This window comes from Phaseolus vulgaris, mitochondrion, assembly GCF_051622355.1.
Source record: "Phaseolus vulgaris mitochondrion, complete genome".
NCBI lineage: Eukaryota > Viridiplantae > Streptophyta > Magnoliopsida > Fabales > Fabaceae > Phaseolus > Phaseolus vulgaris.
This window is the reverse complement of record NC_045135.1, coordinates 255,001-274,374: the sequence shown is the minus strand read 5'-3', so window position 1 is coordinate 274,374 and position 19,374 is coordinate 255,001. Positions and strand designations below refer to the sequence as shown.

Here is a 19,374-nt window from a genome sequence, read left to right as displayed (position 1 = left end):
GGGGAAAAATATGGACTGGACAAACTGCCCGAAATCCTCAATGATATGAAGACCCAGAGATTATAAAGTCAGTATTACATGGAATCAACCTGATACGGGATCTTGACCTTGATGGATGGAATGCTAAAATGATCAAGAAGGAGTGGTATGGTACAAATAAATAAAAATCGAAAGATTTATCGCAAGCAAATTTTGACGAATATTTCAATGAGGAGGAAGAGGTTGCCCACCCCCTTCCTAATCCGCTCGCTTACCCGGGGGAGGCTCAAGAACCTCAGGCGGCAGCACCGGAAAATAAAGATCCTCTTATTCCCGCCCTTCACCCTCCTTTACTGGATGACACCACCCGTATAGTCGACCTCTCTCCGCGCTTAAGGACTAATTGGTTGGGTTATGTGTATGACGAAACACATATGGACTCCTTTGTTCAGACTCAACTTCAAATTGAAAAACATATCGAAGCAGCACTTGTTGAGGACGGGTATGCTCGTAAAAGTGTGTTTCAAAAAATAGATAAGATACGGGGCTTTCTTTTTATCCGGAGGGTAAGGCACTTTCTTTTAAAGCTGACTCTAATCATCTAACTCACTCAAATTGGAACTGTAGGTACCCGAAACAGTATTCCATATCGACAGGTCAGAAGAGCCCTTCACTACTATCATCTTCTTTTTAGAAAGAAGATAATAGTAGAGTAGGGTTTTTTCTTTTTTTTCGGTATGCCGCTCCGCCAGCAAGGAGTGCCACGCACGAGCGGAGCGAAAACTAAGCAGGGGTAATTCTTCGTTGGGAGAAATCCTTTGATTGCGTATTGAATATAGATCCATGTCTTTTCTTGTTCCACTAGCTAGGACAAAATTATAATATGTCCCTTTCGTTATTACAACCTTCTTTTTTGATGTCAAAGACCAGAAGCTATGCGCTAATTCTCATTGGATCTCGGTTGTTCTTAACAGCGATGGCTATTCATTTCAGTCTTCGGGTAGCACCATTAGATCTTCAACAAGGTGGAAATTCTCGTATTCTGTATGTACATGTTCCTGCGGCTCGGATGAGTATTCTTGTTTATATCGCTACGGCTATAAACACTTTCTTATTCCTATTAACAAAACATCCCCTTTCTCTTCGCTCTTCCGGAACCGGTACAGAAATGGGTGCTTTTTTTACGTTGTTTACCTTAGTTACTGGGGGGTTTCGGGGAAGACCTATGTGGGGCACCTTTTGGGTGTGGGATGCTCGTTTAACCTCTGTATTCATCTCGTTTCTGATTTACCTGGGTGCACTGCGTTTTCAAAAGCTTCCTGTCGAACCGGCTCCTATTTCAATCCGTGCTGGACCGATCGATATACCAATAATCAAGTCTTCAGTCAACTGGTGGAATACATTACATCAACCTGGGAGCATTAGCCGATCTGGTACATCAATACATGTTCCTATGCCCATTCCAATCTTGTCTAACTTTGCTAACTTCCCCCTCTCAACCCGTATCTTGTTTGTTCTGGAAACACGTCTTCCTATTCTATCTTTTCCCGAATCTCCTTTAAGGGATGAAATAGAAGCTCGAGAAGGAATAGCAAAACCTAGTTTACTTCCCAGCTCAAACTGAACGCAAACTTATGGTTGACGCCGTAGAGAATATAAAGCCCATATGCGAAGTGGAAAAAGTACCTCTATATTTTGTGTAGACTGCTTTTTTAAAGTGAAATAGAGACTTTCACTAAAGAGTGAGATTTAGGAGGTATTCACATAAGAAAGTGGCAGTAGTGCTTTCCTATATAAGAGAAAGGCTGCTCTTACCTGGGTCTGCCTAAGCACCGGTTAGAGGTCTTTCTTTGTATCTTTTCTGGACGGCTTACCTAAGCTTGGCACAGATGTTCGTACAATCCAATCTGTCTTTCTCTCTCTTCAAAGACAAAAGATGAATAGCTTTCCTTTCTTACTGTATTGCCTTATCCTTGATTCGGCATTACCAGCCTTAGGAATCGATCTAGATGCACCATTTCCGGTATTCTAAAATCAGAAGTCCTCTTTGCGTAGATGAAAAAAGGTTGGGCTACTTCCTCAATCAATGCCCGAGAGCTGCTCGAAGCAAAAACCTTATCCTAAAGTAAAGTGGCAGTAGTCTAGGCGGACACCTTTTCTTTTGCCTTACCCGCTACGCCCCCTTTCTAAGTAGCAGCTTAGGGTTTGACAAACCTTAATTCAAAAGCTGGAAACTCATATGCTAGTACACTTGCCCCATCTCCATGAAAGTCTTAGCCAGTGCTTCTTTCCGCCTTCCAACTTAATAGATTCTATCTATCTCTATTTCACTTTAAGGGGTGAGTATTAAAACGCCATAGGAAAAGAAAGGGGTTAGCTCTTAGCTCGCTGGTAGTACTGATACAATCAATATGTACACACATATTAGGAAACTCAAAAGCAGAAAGATCCTTTCAAAAGGATACTCACACTCGGGAACTTTTCCCAATCTCTCTTCAAACTTACCTTTTCATTAAGGTTAGAACCTTCCTAAAATTAAGGAGTTTCCAGCTATGCCGCACTCTCAAATCCACTCAAAAAAGCATAGCGAGAGATAGCAGCTTCTGATTCCGGAGATTCTATCTAGGTTCTAGTTAAACTCCCTGGTTATAGGGGCTTCTAATAGTACTGGAAAAGAAAAGGAGTCTTGTATATCGTATCCTAGTACAGGAAAGACAAATGTTATAAAACATTAAAGATTATATGTTAGTACTCCGGGTACTCTCTTATTCGAGACGAGAATAGGCCCAACTCGCCTGCATCGACAGCAAAGGAAACTGGCAGGGAAATAGATGCCCCATTTTTTCTCCAAGAAGATCAATGGCAACTGGCACTTCAACTAGATATCCCTAAGCCAGATACTAAGGGATGAAATTACTCTTATGATAGTTAGATGGCGAAGAGTTAGAACGTGGCTAATCCGCTTTCTCCCATTTATCTCTACTCTATCTATGAGGGCTATGAAGTAATTCGTTCATAGAATGCGATTGCACTACTTTTTGAAAACAACCGTACGGGATATACTCGGCCGAGGAGATTGTACCAAAGGAGACCCGTTTTACCGATCGTTTGATTGGGTGTGTCCTTAGTCGCTCCAGAGAAGCCATACCCTTAGGAAGCTTACCCAACTCATTTTGGAACTCCCAAGAAAGGAAGACAACCCCATGAAATCGTGCATAATTGAAGAGGGAGGAAAGATTCTATAAAAGCCGGCGGTTTTTTTTTCTCCTTATACAGATGACTCCCCCATTTATCGAATAGGCAGCTAGACTTTGCCCGCTAGTCTACCCTACTCATACTGTCACACCGGCTTGGTGAATCTCCTCGCTTGCTTGCTGTCTAAGCCAGCCCACCGCTTTTTTACTTTACGCCTTCCCATCCGAGTGACATAAGCCTAACCCTGTCAACAGTCCTTCAACTTCAAGTGGGATAAGAACTCAACAGATTCAATATCATATGATAAAATAGGCTGTACTACAAGAAGCGCTTCGTTACGCTACGTTTTTCCCTAGGGCTTGAACTGCTGTAGACAAGACCGATAGTCAGACTAGTAAAGCATCTATTCTTATTCAAAGTGATTTCACTATCACTAATAGGCTAACAGTCTCGAACTTCACTTATAGAAGGAGCTACTTCCAAGCAGCTACGCGTCTTGGATGTCTTACCATCCCTACTCAAACGCTCTAACCCTATCGTTTTGCGTTTTGTAAACTCCGCTCCCTATATAACTAAGAGTCTATTCGAACCCTAGGACTGATCTTCCCGTTGGTTTTGCTACATCAGTACTTACAGCCGGGTGGCATAGCGAAATTCCTCACCGAGCAGCTCACTCTGAGATCTTTTGTCGAGTCTTGTGTGTGTGGATTCTTTTTTTGGTATATAAGAGTTAGTCAATACTTTTATCTTTATATTAATATAACAGACTTTTTAGATCCGATTTGAGACTGGGACCTTAAAGAGCAGGATTCGCATCAAACTAGATCGACACTTTACTTTTTTTATTTTATAGGCGCAAGTGACTGAATTAGCCTGTTGCTATATTTTTTTATGAAGAAATTCTTTCAAAAAATAAAAGAAGATCGAACTGCATGGTTCCTTATGTATCTAGTTTTGCTAGGAAGTGAAATACGTACTTATTTGGCTAAGAAGCGCCATGAGTCAAATAATTATGCGGGGCCGAATAGTAGGGAAGTGTTTCCGCGAGTCAGAAAGCCTTAACGCCTTTTTGGGTGCGGGAGAGAAGCACTTTTCATCAGTCTAATTGCATGGCTTCGACAGACTCTTCCTAGTTCGTGCTATGCTAAAAGAGAGTAAGTCTCACCAACCGTCTTGTTAGCAGCAGCTTATGAAATAAAATAAGAGTTCCCAGCTAACGACTCTACTTAAGAAACTGCTACCACTTCCTTTGTTGCTACCGTGTTCGTTCAATCAAAATGAATAGAATCCGGATGTTACTTCCTTCGCTCCCCGTCCTCCAACACTTTCCTAAAAGAAAGAATTGACTTACCTTGCTCGGCTATTGAAGTAGGTATGTAGTAACGGGACTCTAAGTTGTTTAATATTCCATTCACACCAGTCAGACAAACATGAGAAGAAAAGAAGGAAAGCCTATATGCAATATATTCTTGTTATACAGTTCCTCTGCGACATACATATTAAATTGACTATATGGGTAAGACCGGATATGCGACATTCCACAACCATGTTAAGACAAGAACGGATCCGCTGTTCTGTTTGCAAGGAACTGACATAACATAAGAATTTACGAGGAGGAAGTCTAGAGTTGTTCCCTTTCCCTTGCTTTTTAGGCTTGAACCTTATAGTAGTTGCTACCGAATTGGCACCGGATTTTCTTTACATAGATTAAGATTAGCTTCAAAACTTCAAAGCTTTCCTTAACTTAACTTAAGGGCTTAAAAGCTCGACCTACTTCTTTCTATCTCGGATAACTATGAAATTTGGCCTAGTAATAAGCTTAGAGTGGAAGAGTCGGTGAGGAGGAGGGCATCTGCTCTTAGATGACATTTCGTTAACTGCCAAGAGCCTGAAAAAAGCTTCCTTTCATTTAATAAATCCCTGCCTCGATTAGAAGGAGACAATTTCGAGTATTTAAGAGCTTTGCCCAGCCCTTCAAAAAAATGGGCTTGGCTGTTGCCGATGAGATGATAAGACTAAATCGGGTGATGCGGGAGCTTGAGATGAAAGAAGGAAAAGCCCTCCTTTTCACTCAAGTGAATTGGTTCATTTGCTTTTGGCATTTGGGCAAACGATCTTTTTAGCTCGCACGTGATGCTCTTTCATAGCGGTCACTATGATCCGTAGCTAGACGGCATCTTTTTCCTTCTGCCCAGCTCCCCGAAACCTAGGTTCGATTTCACCGACGACTGGAGTCTTCATCATATATCGATATCTTGCTGGAGGCAGATTTTAGGAAGGAAAGGGGACGCGAGAATCCTTTGGAAAAGGCGGTGAATGGCTTTAGCCCCTCCTGGTCATTCGACCAATCAAGCTATTTGATATGGATCGACTCGAAGAAGCAACCTGACGCACTCCGGCTTGAAAGCCTACGTTTGCTGGAATGACTGATCTGATTCCAAGGCTGGCTGTATAAGTGACTGATTGGCACTGATTCCCTCCGATTTCGATCTGCTAGCAACTCCGATAGTGAAGCCAATTCCTATCCTCTCTTTGACGGCCAAGCAAGAAGGGTCGCCCACCCATTTGTTGCTCGATGAAACGATCCGGATGACCTGACCATGTTTTATTACTCTCTTCCTGTCAACTCGTCTCTCGAGTATACAGATGGTACATAGGCCTGCCCGCGACAACGAGATTTATTCGTTTTGATTTCGAATCAAATAAAATAAAGGCTGAAGCGCGAACCTAATCTTTCTTTATTGACTGGATAGGGATGCGCATTCGAATCATTGATCTACTGATTTAGTTGAGTACGAAACGAGGAAGCTCTTGATGTTTAATTCAAATGAAAAAAATAAATTTCCACGTGGACATTACTCCACTCTTCTTGCTCCACCAATAAGCTCCCGTAGCAATAGTTGCCCCTGTGTTAGCATCTGAGGAAGCCGTGATATGATAAGCATAAGCATCTCCGTCCATGATGATGTGAGGCCGGCGATATGGATGAAACGTATCCCCGTCCGTGGTAGGAATCAAGCCAAGCGCGGCTTTCAGGCTCTACTAAATGAGAATTACCGACTCTTAGTCATCGCTCTGTGAAGGAGTGGGCGAATCAACATCCGGCAAAGGCACAGCTAGCGCACGGAAGGTGACACCAATCACACTCCTGGCTAGGCGCACTCTCGTCGATCCACCACAAAGGTTAACGACGTATTCGACCGAGTTTTGAATCAAAGAAAGGAAAGGGGGTCCACCAGCAGATTATCTATGTGCAAATCGAGATGCGGTCCGGTTCGAGCATATCCTCTTTCATATCCATATCTCGCAGATCCAGATTCTTCGATTACATACCTATCAGCAGTAACAGATCCTGTTCCCACTCGAGAGCTTTTTATAGGTCAAGCAGTAACATCGTACCTCTCCCACATGAGGTCTAGAAAAGAGCTTGACATACGAGACATGTCGGAGAAGGCATCTGTTACTAAATAAAATCTAATTTGCCAACATTCCCTTGGGTATTCCCCCTTAAGAAAGAGGCCTTAACAACGAAATGAAAGGGTTTTGAGCAGCTCATTCGCTTACAGAGAACTCAGCTAAAGAAGAAAAGGTAGAAAGAAATCTACAAGTTACATCGAACTCTCCTCCATATGCTTTTCTTAATCTTTCCCGTAGGAGAGTCACAGATGAGGAAATTGCATAGGTGACCGGGGAACAGTTGAAATGCCTTATTTTATTTCCTAGAAATGGAGTTCTGAGTTTCGCTTACGCTTGCAACTCAACTAGATTCAAAAGCAAATCCTTCCTCCTCTCCCTATCGGTCGAGAGCCTAATATCTCTTCCCTGGGATTATACCTTCCTCTAAGAAGCAGGGGTTTCCTTAATCAATCATATTCTATTACGGAGAGCAAAGAGAGAAAGTCACTCTTCTTATCGTTCGCCCACTTCACTTCTCTTGAAAGACAAGACAGGGAAGAGGTTACTATGTAGCTAACGGGAGAGGTATGAAGATAGATTGCTCACTTATAGGCTCAGGAACTCCAACTACAAAACAAACTCTGAACTACACTATTTAAGTTCCTTTCTCTTCTCTTCCCGAGAGTCTTACTTCACTGTCGACTTAGTAATCAATTCCATTCCATATTCCCCTATTTTCCTGTGACTCGGAATTACAAAGTATACTTTAGCTTTATAAAATAGGCTTGAGCAGAGCCCTTCCAGTTCGAGTCTGGGGAGTTGCTGAAATGAAAATGATAATTCAAATGCATTCCTCAGGCCTTAAGCTTGAACTCCGAAAGCGAAGCGAAAAGCCTTCTTCTTCTCGTTCCTGCCCTGCAATCAAACTCCATAGCGTTAGCGCAACGGCTTTTTAGCGTTTGCGCCCCTATCTTTCGCCTTTAGCTTGACAGTAGGAATGTGATCTTTGCCTTTAAGCTTTGAGCAAGACACCTTGGCAGTCTAATCTATAGAACCGGATAGGCCGGCCAATTAGTGAGTGTGGTTCAATAGCATTTTCTCTTGTTTCATCAGTTGCCATTGGTCCTGTCGTATAAAAGGCATGGCCTTGTGTAAAGGAAGAAAACGGCGCTATCGAATCCGCATTAGCGCAAATCCGATCTTTTCGGGGTTGAGTAAGCGCAGCTATTCAATCCGCATCTGGCTTGACTGCTGGAAAAGCTTTACCCTCTTCTTTTCTTGTTCACTCCACCATCTGTGGAAAGCTTTTAACAAGGATCATTTTGGCAAGATTAGGTCTCCTTTTCCTGCTCAAACGTTCGAGTTAGCCGCTTTCCGACACCTGGTCGAGTTTGTGAACTCTAGAGGTGAACAATGGAATCAGGGCACTCTTTGGCCTGAAAGGACAAGGTTTGCCTTTGATTGATCCCAAGAAGAAGCTTTTCTCCGGCATTGACCTTGATTATTTTTAAGGTCATGTCGGTCCGTAGGGTGGGGAAGGCAACTGGTAATACGCTAATATAGTACATAAAGCCTGAAAGACCCTATACTTGTACAGGGCTAGAGACTAGAGGCTCCCCAGGTAATCAATCTATGTTAAACCTCCCAGGTAAGGGAGAAGAACTAAGACTGGCATTGGCTGAAATGGAGCTTGCCCCAGGTACGAAATGCCTGCAAGGGAAGGACATCGGTCTGTCCCCGACTCCTCTGAGACTTAGACGGATAGACTCGTTAGACACGCTATTAATGGTATAAAAGGTGGGCCCCCAGACTGTTAGCTCGCCTGCGCCCAGTACTCTTTCACTTTATGGCTAGCCTTAGAAGGAGCTTTTGAGCTAAAATCCTTATTTGACTAAGCTTGATCACTGGCTTGAAAACATTAGCTTGATTGAACTGCTTTTTACGTACTTGCAGGATATAGTGAAACTGCCTCTCCTCCTGCTTCTATCGCTTCTATCAAAGCTGCTCTATTTGAATCCCCTTTCAAGTAAGTGGTCAGCCTTCGTTAGTGCTTATGACTGACCTGGCACGGGCTGGCAGAGAGCTAACAATGGTTGTCAGATAAATGCCAAGAGATGGAATGGAAAGGCTGACCACTATAGAATGGAACTCCCGAGGCTGGCGTGCTTTAAGACTCAAACTCTATGGCTAGCAGAAAAGAGGTAAGGAGACTGCCCTCTTAAGAGTTCGCTGGCTTCTTTTCTTTCTTCTTCCTGCGGGAGATCAAAGAGCTTTTCCAATTTGAACACTTGAAATAGTGCTTCCTCCGCCCCTTACTGATGGATTGACTTTGCCCACTGAAAGGGATTCAAAGTCAAAGGCTGGAAAACTGGAATTGGATGATATGCCAAAATAGCACAGGAGGAAATATTCTAGTGAAAGCGGAGCACTAACCTATGCGTCTACATCTCAAAGAAAGACTCGGCTGTAAGACTGCTTGAAGGGCTTGAAAAAAAAAGTCCAATTCAACAGGCGTGTAACTGGTTGAGCAAAGGACTGCAACTCAATCGATGGCTGGAAACTAGGAATGATCATATGAGAGTCTTACCCTTACTGGCACTACTCCTCCAAAAAGGGGACTAGGCGGGCTATCAGGTACATAACTAGAAGATAGAGGCAGGAAACTCAACTGAACTTCCTGAATCCCGGCTTCGCTAAAAGCACCTCACGGTCCTATGCCTCGAAGCTTCCTTTCTTAACTGGACGAATAGGAGAGAAGGGCTTGGCTGATGGACTAGTTAGAGTTTTTGGACGAAAGAGTGAAAATCAATCGAATCAAAGACTTGTTGCCTAGGAGTTTCAAGCTTAGCTCGTCTTTCCTGCTATGATTCCAAACATAGTAACTATTTAAGCTCTTTCATTCCGTTAAATAGTTTCTGCCGTTGCAGGTCCTTTCTTTATTCATGCTAAATCTGAACCTATTTTCAAGTCTTCTTAGTCTGCATCCATTACTTCATCCCTTTAGTACGAAGGTCTAGCTATTCAAAGCAAAGATAAAGTGGTGAGAAGATCGGGATTTTATGCTTTCTTAGCCTAGTCTGTTAACGGAGGAGAAAGGTAAATCTCGCCCTTCGGGCAACACCAAGGCAAGATCGATTCAAGTCAAGTACAAGCCAAAGCCCAATTGCAGCTACGCCTTTTCAGAAAGCCCTTCTTTCACCCACCAGTATGATATGAATGGACACTTATTTATTCTTGCGAGCCCTCTGAGTCTTAGCCCACATTTTCGACATGCCACAAACATTCCGCACAGCCCTCTGGGTTCATAACTCACCTTAACATAACAGAGAAAACGGCACCTAGATTAACCCTGTCAAGCAAACTGGAGGGTTCGCCTCCCCTTGGAACGGCCCTTTCGAAACAGCATTCTAGCAACTTCGTTTTCATCCAGCGTTCTCACCAACCAGTGAGCCGTCACAGAGTCTCCCGCTAACTCATGCCAAACCCTTATGAAGGTATCCGACTTTTTCCAATTAAGCCTTTGTGACTTCATCAGTCTACCAATAGCAGCATGCCAGTACTTTGCCCTAACTACGAAGCTTGAGTCCTGTCTTCGCCCGTGAACGCAACAGGACGCGGTCGTCTAACTCGACTTCTGCAGCGAGTCTCATTGCAGCTCTCTCCTGCAGTAGTGATGACGGTTCGCCACACCAGACATCACATCCCCTTGAAGTGAAGTGGAACTTAAATTGCCACAAGAGAGCATCATGGCATTTCTTCCGTATGAGGAGTGGTAACAGCACTCTAGCCCGGTCTACCACGCTAAGTGTCCCAATGACACATCGACCTCTACCGTATCGCATTCTTGCACATGCATAGGTAATAGTTAGATCCTGGGCACCATCCTTTTCAGCCCTTTCCTTTGTCTCACAATGCCCTCTTGGCAACGTAAGCCATCAGTCGTCTGCACAATGCACGACGGACCATAGCCAACTTCCCAATCTGCGTCTTTCAAGCAGCCATCGAAGCCCAAAGCCTATGGGTAAGGGTAATTCAAGACCATGCCGACTGACTATGTGCCGAGAGCTCCTCCCCCGAACCCCTTCTGTCCTCCTTCGTCTTGTGCGCCAGCTACGTCCTCTACTGAATTAGGATATTTCCTTTCTACGTCCCAAAGAATGGCTTGGCATGCGTAAAGACCAAGCTACGGATGAGCGACTAGCGCGAAAGCGCATCCCTTTCTTGCTTTAGCTTATATTTTTGCATGCTAATAAACTGACCTAGAAGCTTCTTTTAACACGCCCTTTGACTAAGGAAAAAAAACGGGCATACTAACGAACTATCTCCATATAGGCCTACCACTTGTCTTTGCTTGCTTACTTCTAAAGCAAACCAGACTGAAGAGAGTAGAGAAAGACTTTTTTATTACGTTATCCAGAATGCGATGCCCCAAGGCAAGAAAGTAGCAATCGGCTTTCAATCCTATGATTTTACTCGAATAGCTCATGTAAGATCTTCCATATGGTTCTGTAAATAAATCAACTCTGTCTTGGTAAACCCAATACCTTGTCTTTTCAGCTTTGAATCCAACAACAACCTTATAACATCATCGTGATACTGACCAACATTAGAACCCGAAGTGAAAGACTTAGCAATCCCCGACAGCTGACTGTAGAAATTGTTCCAGAACTGCTCAATAGTACGAGACTTACTGGAATCAGCTCCAGTCTTACAGCTGGTGAAATGGATCAAAAGCCTGTCTTTGTCTTTCTCGGGTTTTAACCGTTCACCACGACATCTACATACATGAACCCATTAACGGAAGCCTTCTTCTCGTGTCGTGAAAGTCCTTTGCTCAAGCCAAAAGGGATCAAGGAAGTACGAGCTAGTAAGATGGTTAGACCCCCCCGGGAAGAACCCAGAGAAAGTACCTATACAACAATATCTATTGTCCATACAAAGACTTGAGGTGACTAGCCTTAGCTAACAGCAGAGGTATTCTCTTTGCACTTGCTCCAGACTATCTTGCTTGGATCACCGCTACCTCACTCCCTATCCGATTCTTCTCCTCAGGATATTCTATCTATCGGCTTATTCTCCGACAATAGATATTCGGAGTATCCCCCTATGAGTGGATATTAGTTACAAAGGAACTAGTCTTAGGACACTTGAAGAGGCAGAATAACAAGCAGAAGCAGGCAAAAGGCTCAAAGCCAGGCTTTAGGAAAGATTCACTACGTATCACTATGAATATTCAGTATGTATTTGAAGTTCCACTAATCATTTGCGGGAAATGGGTGCTACTCAGATGCTTCGCTGACATAATATTCATTTGTCTAAAACGAACCGCTACTCGAATCCTAAACGGCGGGAAGGGATCGAAGAAGAAGTTCCATTTCCTTTTCATCTCATTAGATCCTATTCCCAACATCGAGTTGTAGTTGCTATCCTTGTATCCGTCTTCTTCCCAGTTGGAGTACTTTCATTCTGGAATACTAGTTCCTTGGGCTTGGGGATCTAGTCCCACTTCCAGCCTGTCCTCTTCTCTTTCAATGAGATTTAGTTGGAGTTTCATTCGCCAGTTAGAGTCCTTCTGAAAAGAAGGCAGTTGGAAAGCTGGGGATCCATACAGTTGAATAGACACGAAAGCGACAGGATCAATCTTTCATAAAAAGGTCTTTGGATAGGGCAAGTTAGATCTTTTCCTGCTTATGAGTAAGGGACGGTCTCTTTTCCACCTGTGAATGTGGTGAAGGTCCTAGGATACATCTTTTTCTTTTCAACAAGCCTTGAAAGCAGTCTTCTCTTTCACTCTGATGTAGCAGATATAAGAGTCTTGTGAACAAGGAAACTGACAATATCAACTTCCTTACTTACGATATAATAAACTCATACACCAGCTCCAGGCTTTCTTTAAAGAAGAGAAAAAAGACCTGGCTTCAAGGGCGGGCTTTAGCTTTGAGGAAAGAAAGATCCCAAGCTTATGCTGAATTGAGAGTGGATGTGCCTTGGTCTTCTGTGAGTTCCAGAGATTTAGATCAAGGTAGTTCAGTTCTACGAGGCTAATTCCATTCAGTCTTGCTGTGAAATAAGCTCTAGCCAACCTCTGCGGAATCTAGTAAGTGTACCGCGAGTAAAGTAAGGCGGTCAAGCGCACTCAGAAAGATTACTTTTTGAAACGTTGAAGATTTAGGCACAATTGTCAAAAAAAGCAAATGAACTATATTCTTCGATCCATGCTTTTTGTAACTTCCATGGGTTTTGCGCATTTTGTCGGATCAGAAGGAGAAGCTATAATGACCACTGGTAGAAATATCTAACTTTTTTGGATCTATTTTTTCCCAGTTCGAATCTTTTTTCTCTCTGGGTAAATAGGCAAGCGACAGGGTCAAAGACATCTTAGGAAACCATTCATTTCCAGCCTGCCTTTCCTTTCAAGGAATTTATTCTGACCCTGGATTCAAGCAGGGTCAAAGGATGGGGCAGGGGAGTTTGAAACACAAAGCAATCAGGTATGGTGGCTGTGCACCACCTTGAAGGGCTGAGGCAATGAAATGAGTGAATCCCTACGGCTTCTTACTTAATATCCGAGTACGGGAAGAAAGCAGTCAAAACAGCTCATAGACAAAAAGTTTCGCCAAAGCCAACCCAACTACCACCCATTCGATTACCGGGAGTCAGAACATTCGGTCAGGGCCAGCTGGCACAAACAGAAAGAGACAAAGCCCTCACTCTACTCTGGCAGCCCTTTTCCCAGCGTAGACAGAGGGAGTTGAATCGGGAGAATAGCCGAGTGTACAGGGTACGGTACGGGTCGAAGAGCGAGCTTCAAGTTCAGAGAATCAGTACTGGCATTCCTCCTCTGTTCTCTACTAAGATTGTAATAGATTCGTGCTTTCTCTTCCCCGAGGGAACGGAACTAGCACTCTCATTCCGAGCCACCTATCCAGTATGTGAGTGAGCCCGCCCTACGGATCCCCTTTGTTCCATTGGAGAGGGGTCCGCCCGCTTAGTTTAATAAGTATAAATGATTTGGGGCACAGAATCTGCCGTAGATGTTCCATTTTATAATTTTCATTCTCATATTTCTCATCACATGAATGAGACATAACTGCTTATCATAAGAATAGTGAACTATAAATCATATTTTGATTGGTTTGAGGATTCCGACCTTGAACTAGAAGAGGTTCTGTTTTCTTTGGACAGGCAACCCCGGAAAGAGAGATCGGGATGATGGAGACTTGAAGAAGTAGAAATAAAATAAGAAGGGTCGTTCGTAGATCAGCACAAAGCTATTGATCCAATCCGATCCAAGATGAGTAACCGAGTTCTTCTTCCTATGGTTGACACGAGAATCCCTCTCAAAGGGGATGAATCAGATTCGATCTCCGGGCTTATAACCAACCTATGAACAATGGTCTGTCTCGTCTAGTCGGTCTCCTTCCTTCTTGGCATCAAGAGTCGTCAGTACTGAAAAGGCCCTGGCATTACCATCGGGAAATCTAGGAGGACAGCTCGCCGAGCCTATGGTGGACGTCGGTTGGGTTGTCGACGATTACGACCATTCAAAGGCATTTTTCCATTAGCTGGAGTAGGAAGGGTGAAGATAGGAAAATAGAAGGGCTGACGTCGATAAGTTATTATATATAATTAAGATATAGAAGGCATTAGGAATCTGGGTGATCACGCGCTTCACGTGGTATTGAGACTGACAAAAATGACCGCTTATTTCAAACAGCCCGGACCATCGCTTTTATCGTCAACAGAGACAGCCGCTCGATAAAGGAGGAAGTCGGCTTTGGGAAAAAATCATTCCTTTGCCGGGCGCTAGTCAAACCTTTGTAGTAAAAAAGGGCAAGTAGCGAGGAGGGGCAGTTAAGGGCTTTGTGGTCGTTAACGGGAACAAATGAAGAGGAGCACTGCACCCCCCGCACTCGATTGGCTAATCAAAGTCAAAGCGGCCAGCTTATTTTGTTTTGAATGGGTCACCAATAGAACCGTCGGTTCTTGAGAATCGAACATCGGGACCACCTTTCAAGTTACCCGGTCTGGTTCCAAACCTGCCGTTCATTCAACACTGCTACAACCGGAGCACGCATTTGTCGACCGGCAGAAGTGCTTTTTAAGTTTGTTATGGGTTCCAACCAAAGGCCCCCATGGACTTGGTAGCAGACGGTTCGGACGATGGTTGTGTCCTGAACCCAGTCAGCGGTACATCTCCTATCTCCTAGAGAAGCGGCTGAACAGCTGCGAGCCATTAGTTTCCTGGAGAACGGCGGTACCATGGGCAGGTTGCTGATACTCAGGAGAAAACGCAGAGGCAACAGAAGCAAAGGCACGACCGAGACGGAACCGCCGATCATAAGTTCCAGGTGGGAGATCTACTGTGGTTAAAGTTGCCTAAGGAAGGGGGGTACCAACCGCAAGCTTAAACCATTGCGGGACCATTCACTCTGCAAGAGAAGGAAGGGGAGAATGCGTTCAAACTAGAACTGCCCGCCACCCACCCCGTCTTCAATGTTGATCAGCTGAGATTGAAAGAGCCCTCCATCTTGGATGAGGCGGCTGAACCTGAGGTTGAGTTGGAGATCGACGACCTCATTCCTGATCGACAGCCGGTGTTAACCGAAGACCGGCCAAAAGAGAGCCCGAAGAAGAGGGAAAAAGCTCTCTCTACAGAGTAGGGTGGGAAATGTTCTCTTCTCGCCACAGAAGCCAAGTGGTTCACGGCTGAACAGGTACGGAAGGAGAGAGAATTGCTTTTGTTGAAGAAGCTTAAAAAGAAGCTCTTGCTCATGAATCCCTTTCCGGTGCAGATGAATAAATATGCTGTTTAGCTTGGGACTAGGGCTTGTGATCCTTCTCTTAACGGTAGAACAAAAATAACAAAGGAGCTCTCCTATCCTAAGCAAGCAGCGGAGTCGTAGACCATTGCTTTAATGAAAGACGGGATGGGTTCCTTCTGATCCTAAGCTGTGAACTCATGGTCAAATTCCGAGGTGGGCTTTCCCTTCTCTATGGTAGCATGGTCTTCTCCTAGGGTTTCTCTTGGTGAAGGAAGGGCTACTGGAAGCCTAGAAGGAAAAGAAGTCTGGGCTGGGGAACGAAGTGACTTCCGGATCCGCATTAACTTATTAATTAAGGAGTTTTCCCGACTCTCGGCTCCTCTTGCCTTTGTTCCCGTGCCCTGGTGGAGTCCCTAGAACCTTAAACTTAAGGAGCATTCGACTGAGATTAGATTAGTGGGTAGCACTTGTTGAATTGAATAAGATGTTCTTGCTCAGAATGAGGGAAGGTGGGATCCTATCTTTAGGAAAAGAAAGGCCTAACGAAAGCTAGCACTCTTTTCAAGCCTATAGCCTATATATTAATTCTTCTCCATCCATATGGGAGTTCCCCGCCAGCCTGTGGGAGTGCCACTATCAATAGGAAACAGACTTCTTTCTTATTCTATCAAACAAGCAATTAAATACCTTAGGATATATCATATTTTACATTATTAATCTAGCATTGGACTCTTACCTGGACTAAGAACACTTCTAGTTCTAACAATACGTTTCATAACGAGCTAAACGTGCTACCAAATGAAATGGTCGAAGGTCTTTTCAGTTCTCCTTCCAATTGCTGCAGTACTAAGGCCAGTTCTTACAGTGGGAGTCCTATCCTAATAGAATCCCTTACCAGCCGAGCTTCCCACTATAATAAGCGAGTTGGAGAAAAAAGGTAAACCTATCCAATAGCAGTCCTATGGTAAGCAAGCTCAGGTTCAGTATACATAGGATATGCTTTTTCCTATCTCTGCTCTGGTTCAGAACCCTATAACTAACTAGGATTCCCTGGTAGAGCCATAGATAAATATTATTTGGATGTCTTCTCCGCTTGAGAGGGAAAGACGGCTGCTCTGTGAACAACCCTAGTTGCTGGTCCTGTTCCTGCTGCTAACTGCCACCTCTGCTCCAATACATAAAGCAGCTGAAGCTATTGATTGTAGCAGCTCCGTCCCATTCATCACTGCTTTATGTGAAAAAGAAAAGAGCTGCTCCGATCTAAGCCCTCTCTCTAGTCAGAAATAGCGTAAGTAAGTGAATCAGGATAGATCGACAGGCCAGCAAAGGCCTTCTACCGCAGCGGGCCCACAGGCCTATGCCAATCTCTTAGGGCAGGTTCTCTTTCATCCGTCTTTCCTAGGTGCGCATCTCCATCTACTCAAAGTAAGGGTGGTTACCATAGATAGATTGGGTCATTCGTAACCGATGCTTTAGCATCAACTACAGCTCTTTCATCAACTACAGCAATATCCGATGTAGCACATTCTCCCTCTTTCGCATATCCGATGCTTTGCAAGCAACCTTGGTGTCAGCATCGTCACTTGAGTCATCCTAGAACAACCCTGCCTATTCAAAAGAAGTACCTCACCTCACTTACGAAGAAGTAGTGGGAGCTGGGCTCTCGATTCAGTTGGATAGCCAGTCTACCTAGGTAAGAGTTACGTCGACCCTGCAGGGTATCCGAGAGGGGCACAATGCAGGCTGGAGATCATCTGGTAAGGAGAATCCCCAGGCTTTAGATAGTTTAGAGGGACTAGGCAATGAGCCCGGATAATCGAATGGAACTATTCTTTCATAACCTTTCTAAGGTAATATATGAATAAAGGTTATATATAAACGATCTGACAGGACTCAATGGAGTTGCTTTTAAAGCGAGTAGTCTTTGCCTTCCTTAGGGGCTTAGATATAAATTTCACAATGAGAGAAGTGTCAGAGTTCGAGAAGGTAATGGAGTTAAGTACGTAGCCCTTAGGAAGGAAAGTGCACGAGAAAAGGAAAAAGAGTTGTGAGTTTGACTTTCTCTTTTACCACAATAAGCCGTGTAGTTACCGGATCGGGACAAAGAGTCGGAGATAAACAGAGTCGGGTCGATGAACAGAGCCGATATCGACACCGAAATATATAACTGTCTTTGACGCTTCTAGGCAATATGCCATCGATTACCTAAAAACTACTTTTCAATTCAGCATGACATAGGTACCTACTTCCAATCTTCCTTGAGAGCTGGGATAAGTACGGAATTTCACTCTGGTGGAATCGCTTCTATCCTTAGCCCGGTACCGAGGGAGGGCTTTCCGAGACCAATGCTATCAAGAAGTCACTAGACTTACTATTATTGCATCGAGAAAGAGTGAAAAGATCTCCCCTCAATAACTTATGTTATTCTTCTTCTTTTTTGCCGCTAGCCCTTCCTCTCTTTCAACGCTTGGCCACTCGATTGCTATTGTCGCCTTGGAGCCCGCCCTTAACTTAGGCTGGTTTCACCCCTTCCTTCTCTAGTAGCCTTGCCTGCAACCTTTAGAAATTATTGTGTTACTTATGAATGAAAGGAAATTCCTTGCTTTAGAAAAGAGAAGAGCGCCAACGGCAACAGCTAATTCATCTAAATCAATGGCACGCACGTGGGACAGGTGAGGGAAGGGCGGGATGAAGCAAGCAGCCAATCCCTTGCTGGGCTGGTTAAAAATTGCAGCATCAGTATGAATCTTATAAACACCATGGGGTGGGGCCTGCCAACCTAACCTATAGGTGTTTGCACTATTTTTAGCTTCTCCTTCTTATACTCTTCGAAGAAGCTGATTGCTTTGTTCACCACATCCACAGGATAGTTCTGTATGTCCTGGAACAGCAGCAAATTTATATCACTCCATAAAGCCCATGCAACTACTAGCATAAGTTCCAGCTGCTCTTCATCAAGACACTTCCCCATCTCCTTCACCCAATCTGAGAAGTTGAGAGCCTGCATCTGTTGAGTATGAAGGGCTAATGGGCAGAGTAGCCAAATGCCAGATGCCCACTAAAAGGGGCAGCCCTTGAAAACATGAATGGTAGATTCAGGCTCCATTCCACATCTGTCACAAAGCAGGTCAACCTCCACCTTTCTTTTCCCATTTCACTCGTCTTGCATAAAAAAAACCACCTAAATCCACATCTAAAAGGGAGCCCGCGAGAAAAATGCCTCCTCTATGAGATCTCGGTGCTACTGCCCAGCCCCACCTTCATTTTTTTCGAATTACGTCTACATTTTTTTCCTAAGCTAAGATCTAGGGGGGAGGAGCTCTTCTTGCGTAGTATACCTTTTCCCATAAATTCCAGGCTCGTATTAAGAACCAGTATAACCCCGGACCTTTTGAGCAATGCGCTATGGAGATAGCGAATGCTAGCGTTAGCCCAGCCATCCACATTGCAAGAGCTCTGGGTGGGTGTTCTTTCCATTGAAGCTTCACTGGCCACCTCCCTGGCTTGCTCACTGAGGTGGTCTACTAGCTGCCTGACTTCTGCGGAATAACTTGCCGGTTCCCCGATTTGCGTTGCCTCCGCCAGCTGCTGTAACTCAGGGATGCTTGGGGGTGTCTGTGCTAGACAGTCCCACCATATCGCGCACCCAAGATATAGCGCTGGTAAGATTAAGCTGAGAACTTCCGTGACGTGCTGCCCTTGCCCCGACCCCGCCTGAGTGCTCTGTTGCCCCAGGTGTACCTGTAGCTCTCTGGTCTTGACCCACGGCCTAGGAGCTTTTTATCTCGTAATGCCCCGTAGGCAGGCCCCTCTCGGGTGACCTAAGCATTTGGTACTTCGATCTTTTATTAGGTTGGCGCCAGGTAAATAAGGGGCTCAATAATCCATTACCGCCGGCATCTTAGTATATGCCATTCCTTCCGTTCCTAGTAAATTCGACCTGAGGCCAAGAATCTGTATATGAAAAATCACTAGATGACAATCGAAGTCCCTCTTTCTTTATTAAAAAAGGCTTTTCGCCCTCCACTTTGTGCCTTGA

General features: G+C 44.3%; 1 protein-coding gene across 1 annotated transcript; it reads left to right on the top strand.

Moving 5' to 3' along the window:
• Positions 1–862: 862 nt before the first annotated feature.
• On the top strand, positions 863–1,603 carry ccmC (cytochrome c biogenesis C). The gene has a single exon. The coding sequence runs from the start codon at positions 863–865 to the stop codon at positions 1,601–1,603; it is 741 nt and encodes a 246-aa protein (YP_009709891.1).
• Positions 1,604–19,374: the final 17,771 nt, after the last annotated feature.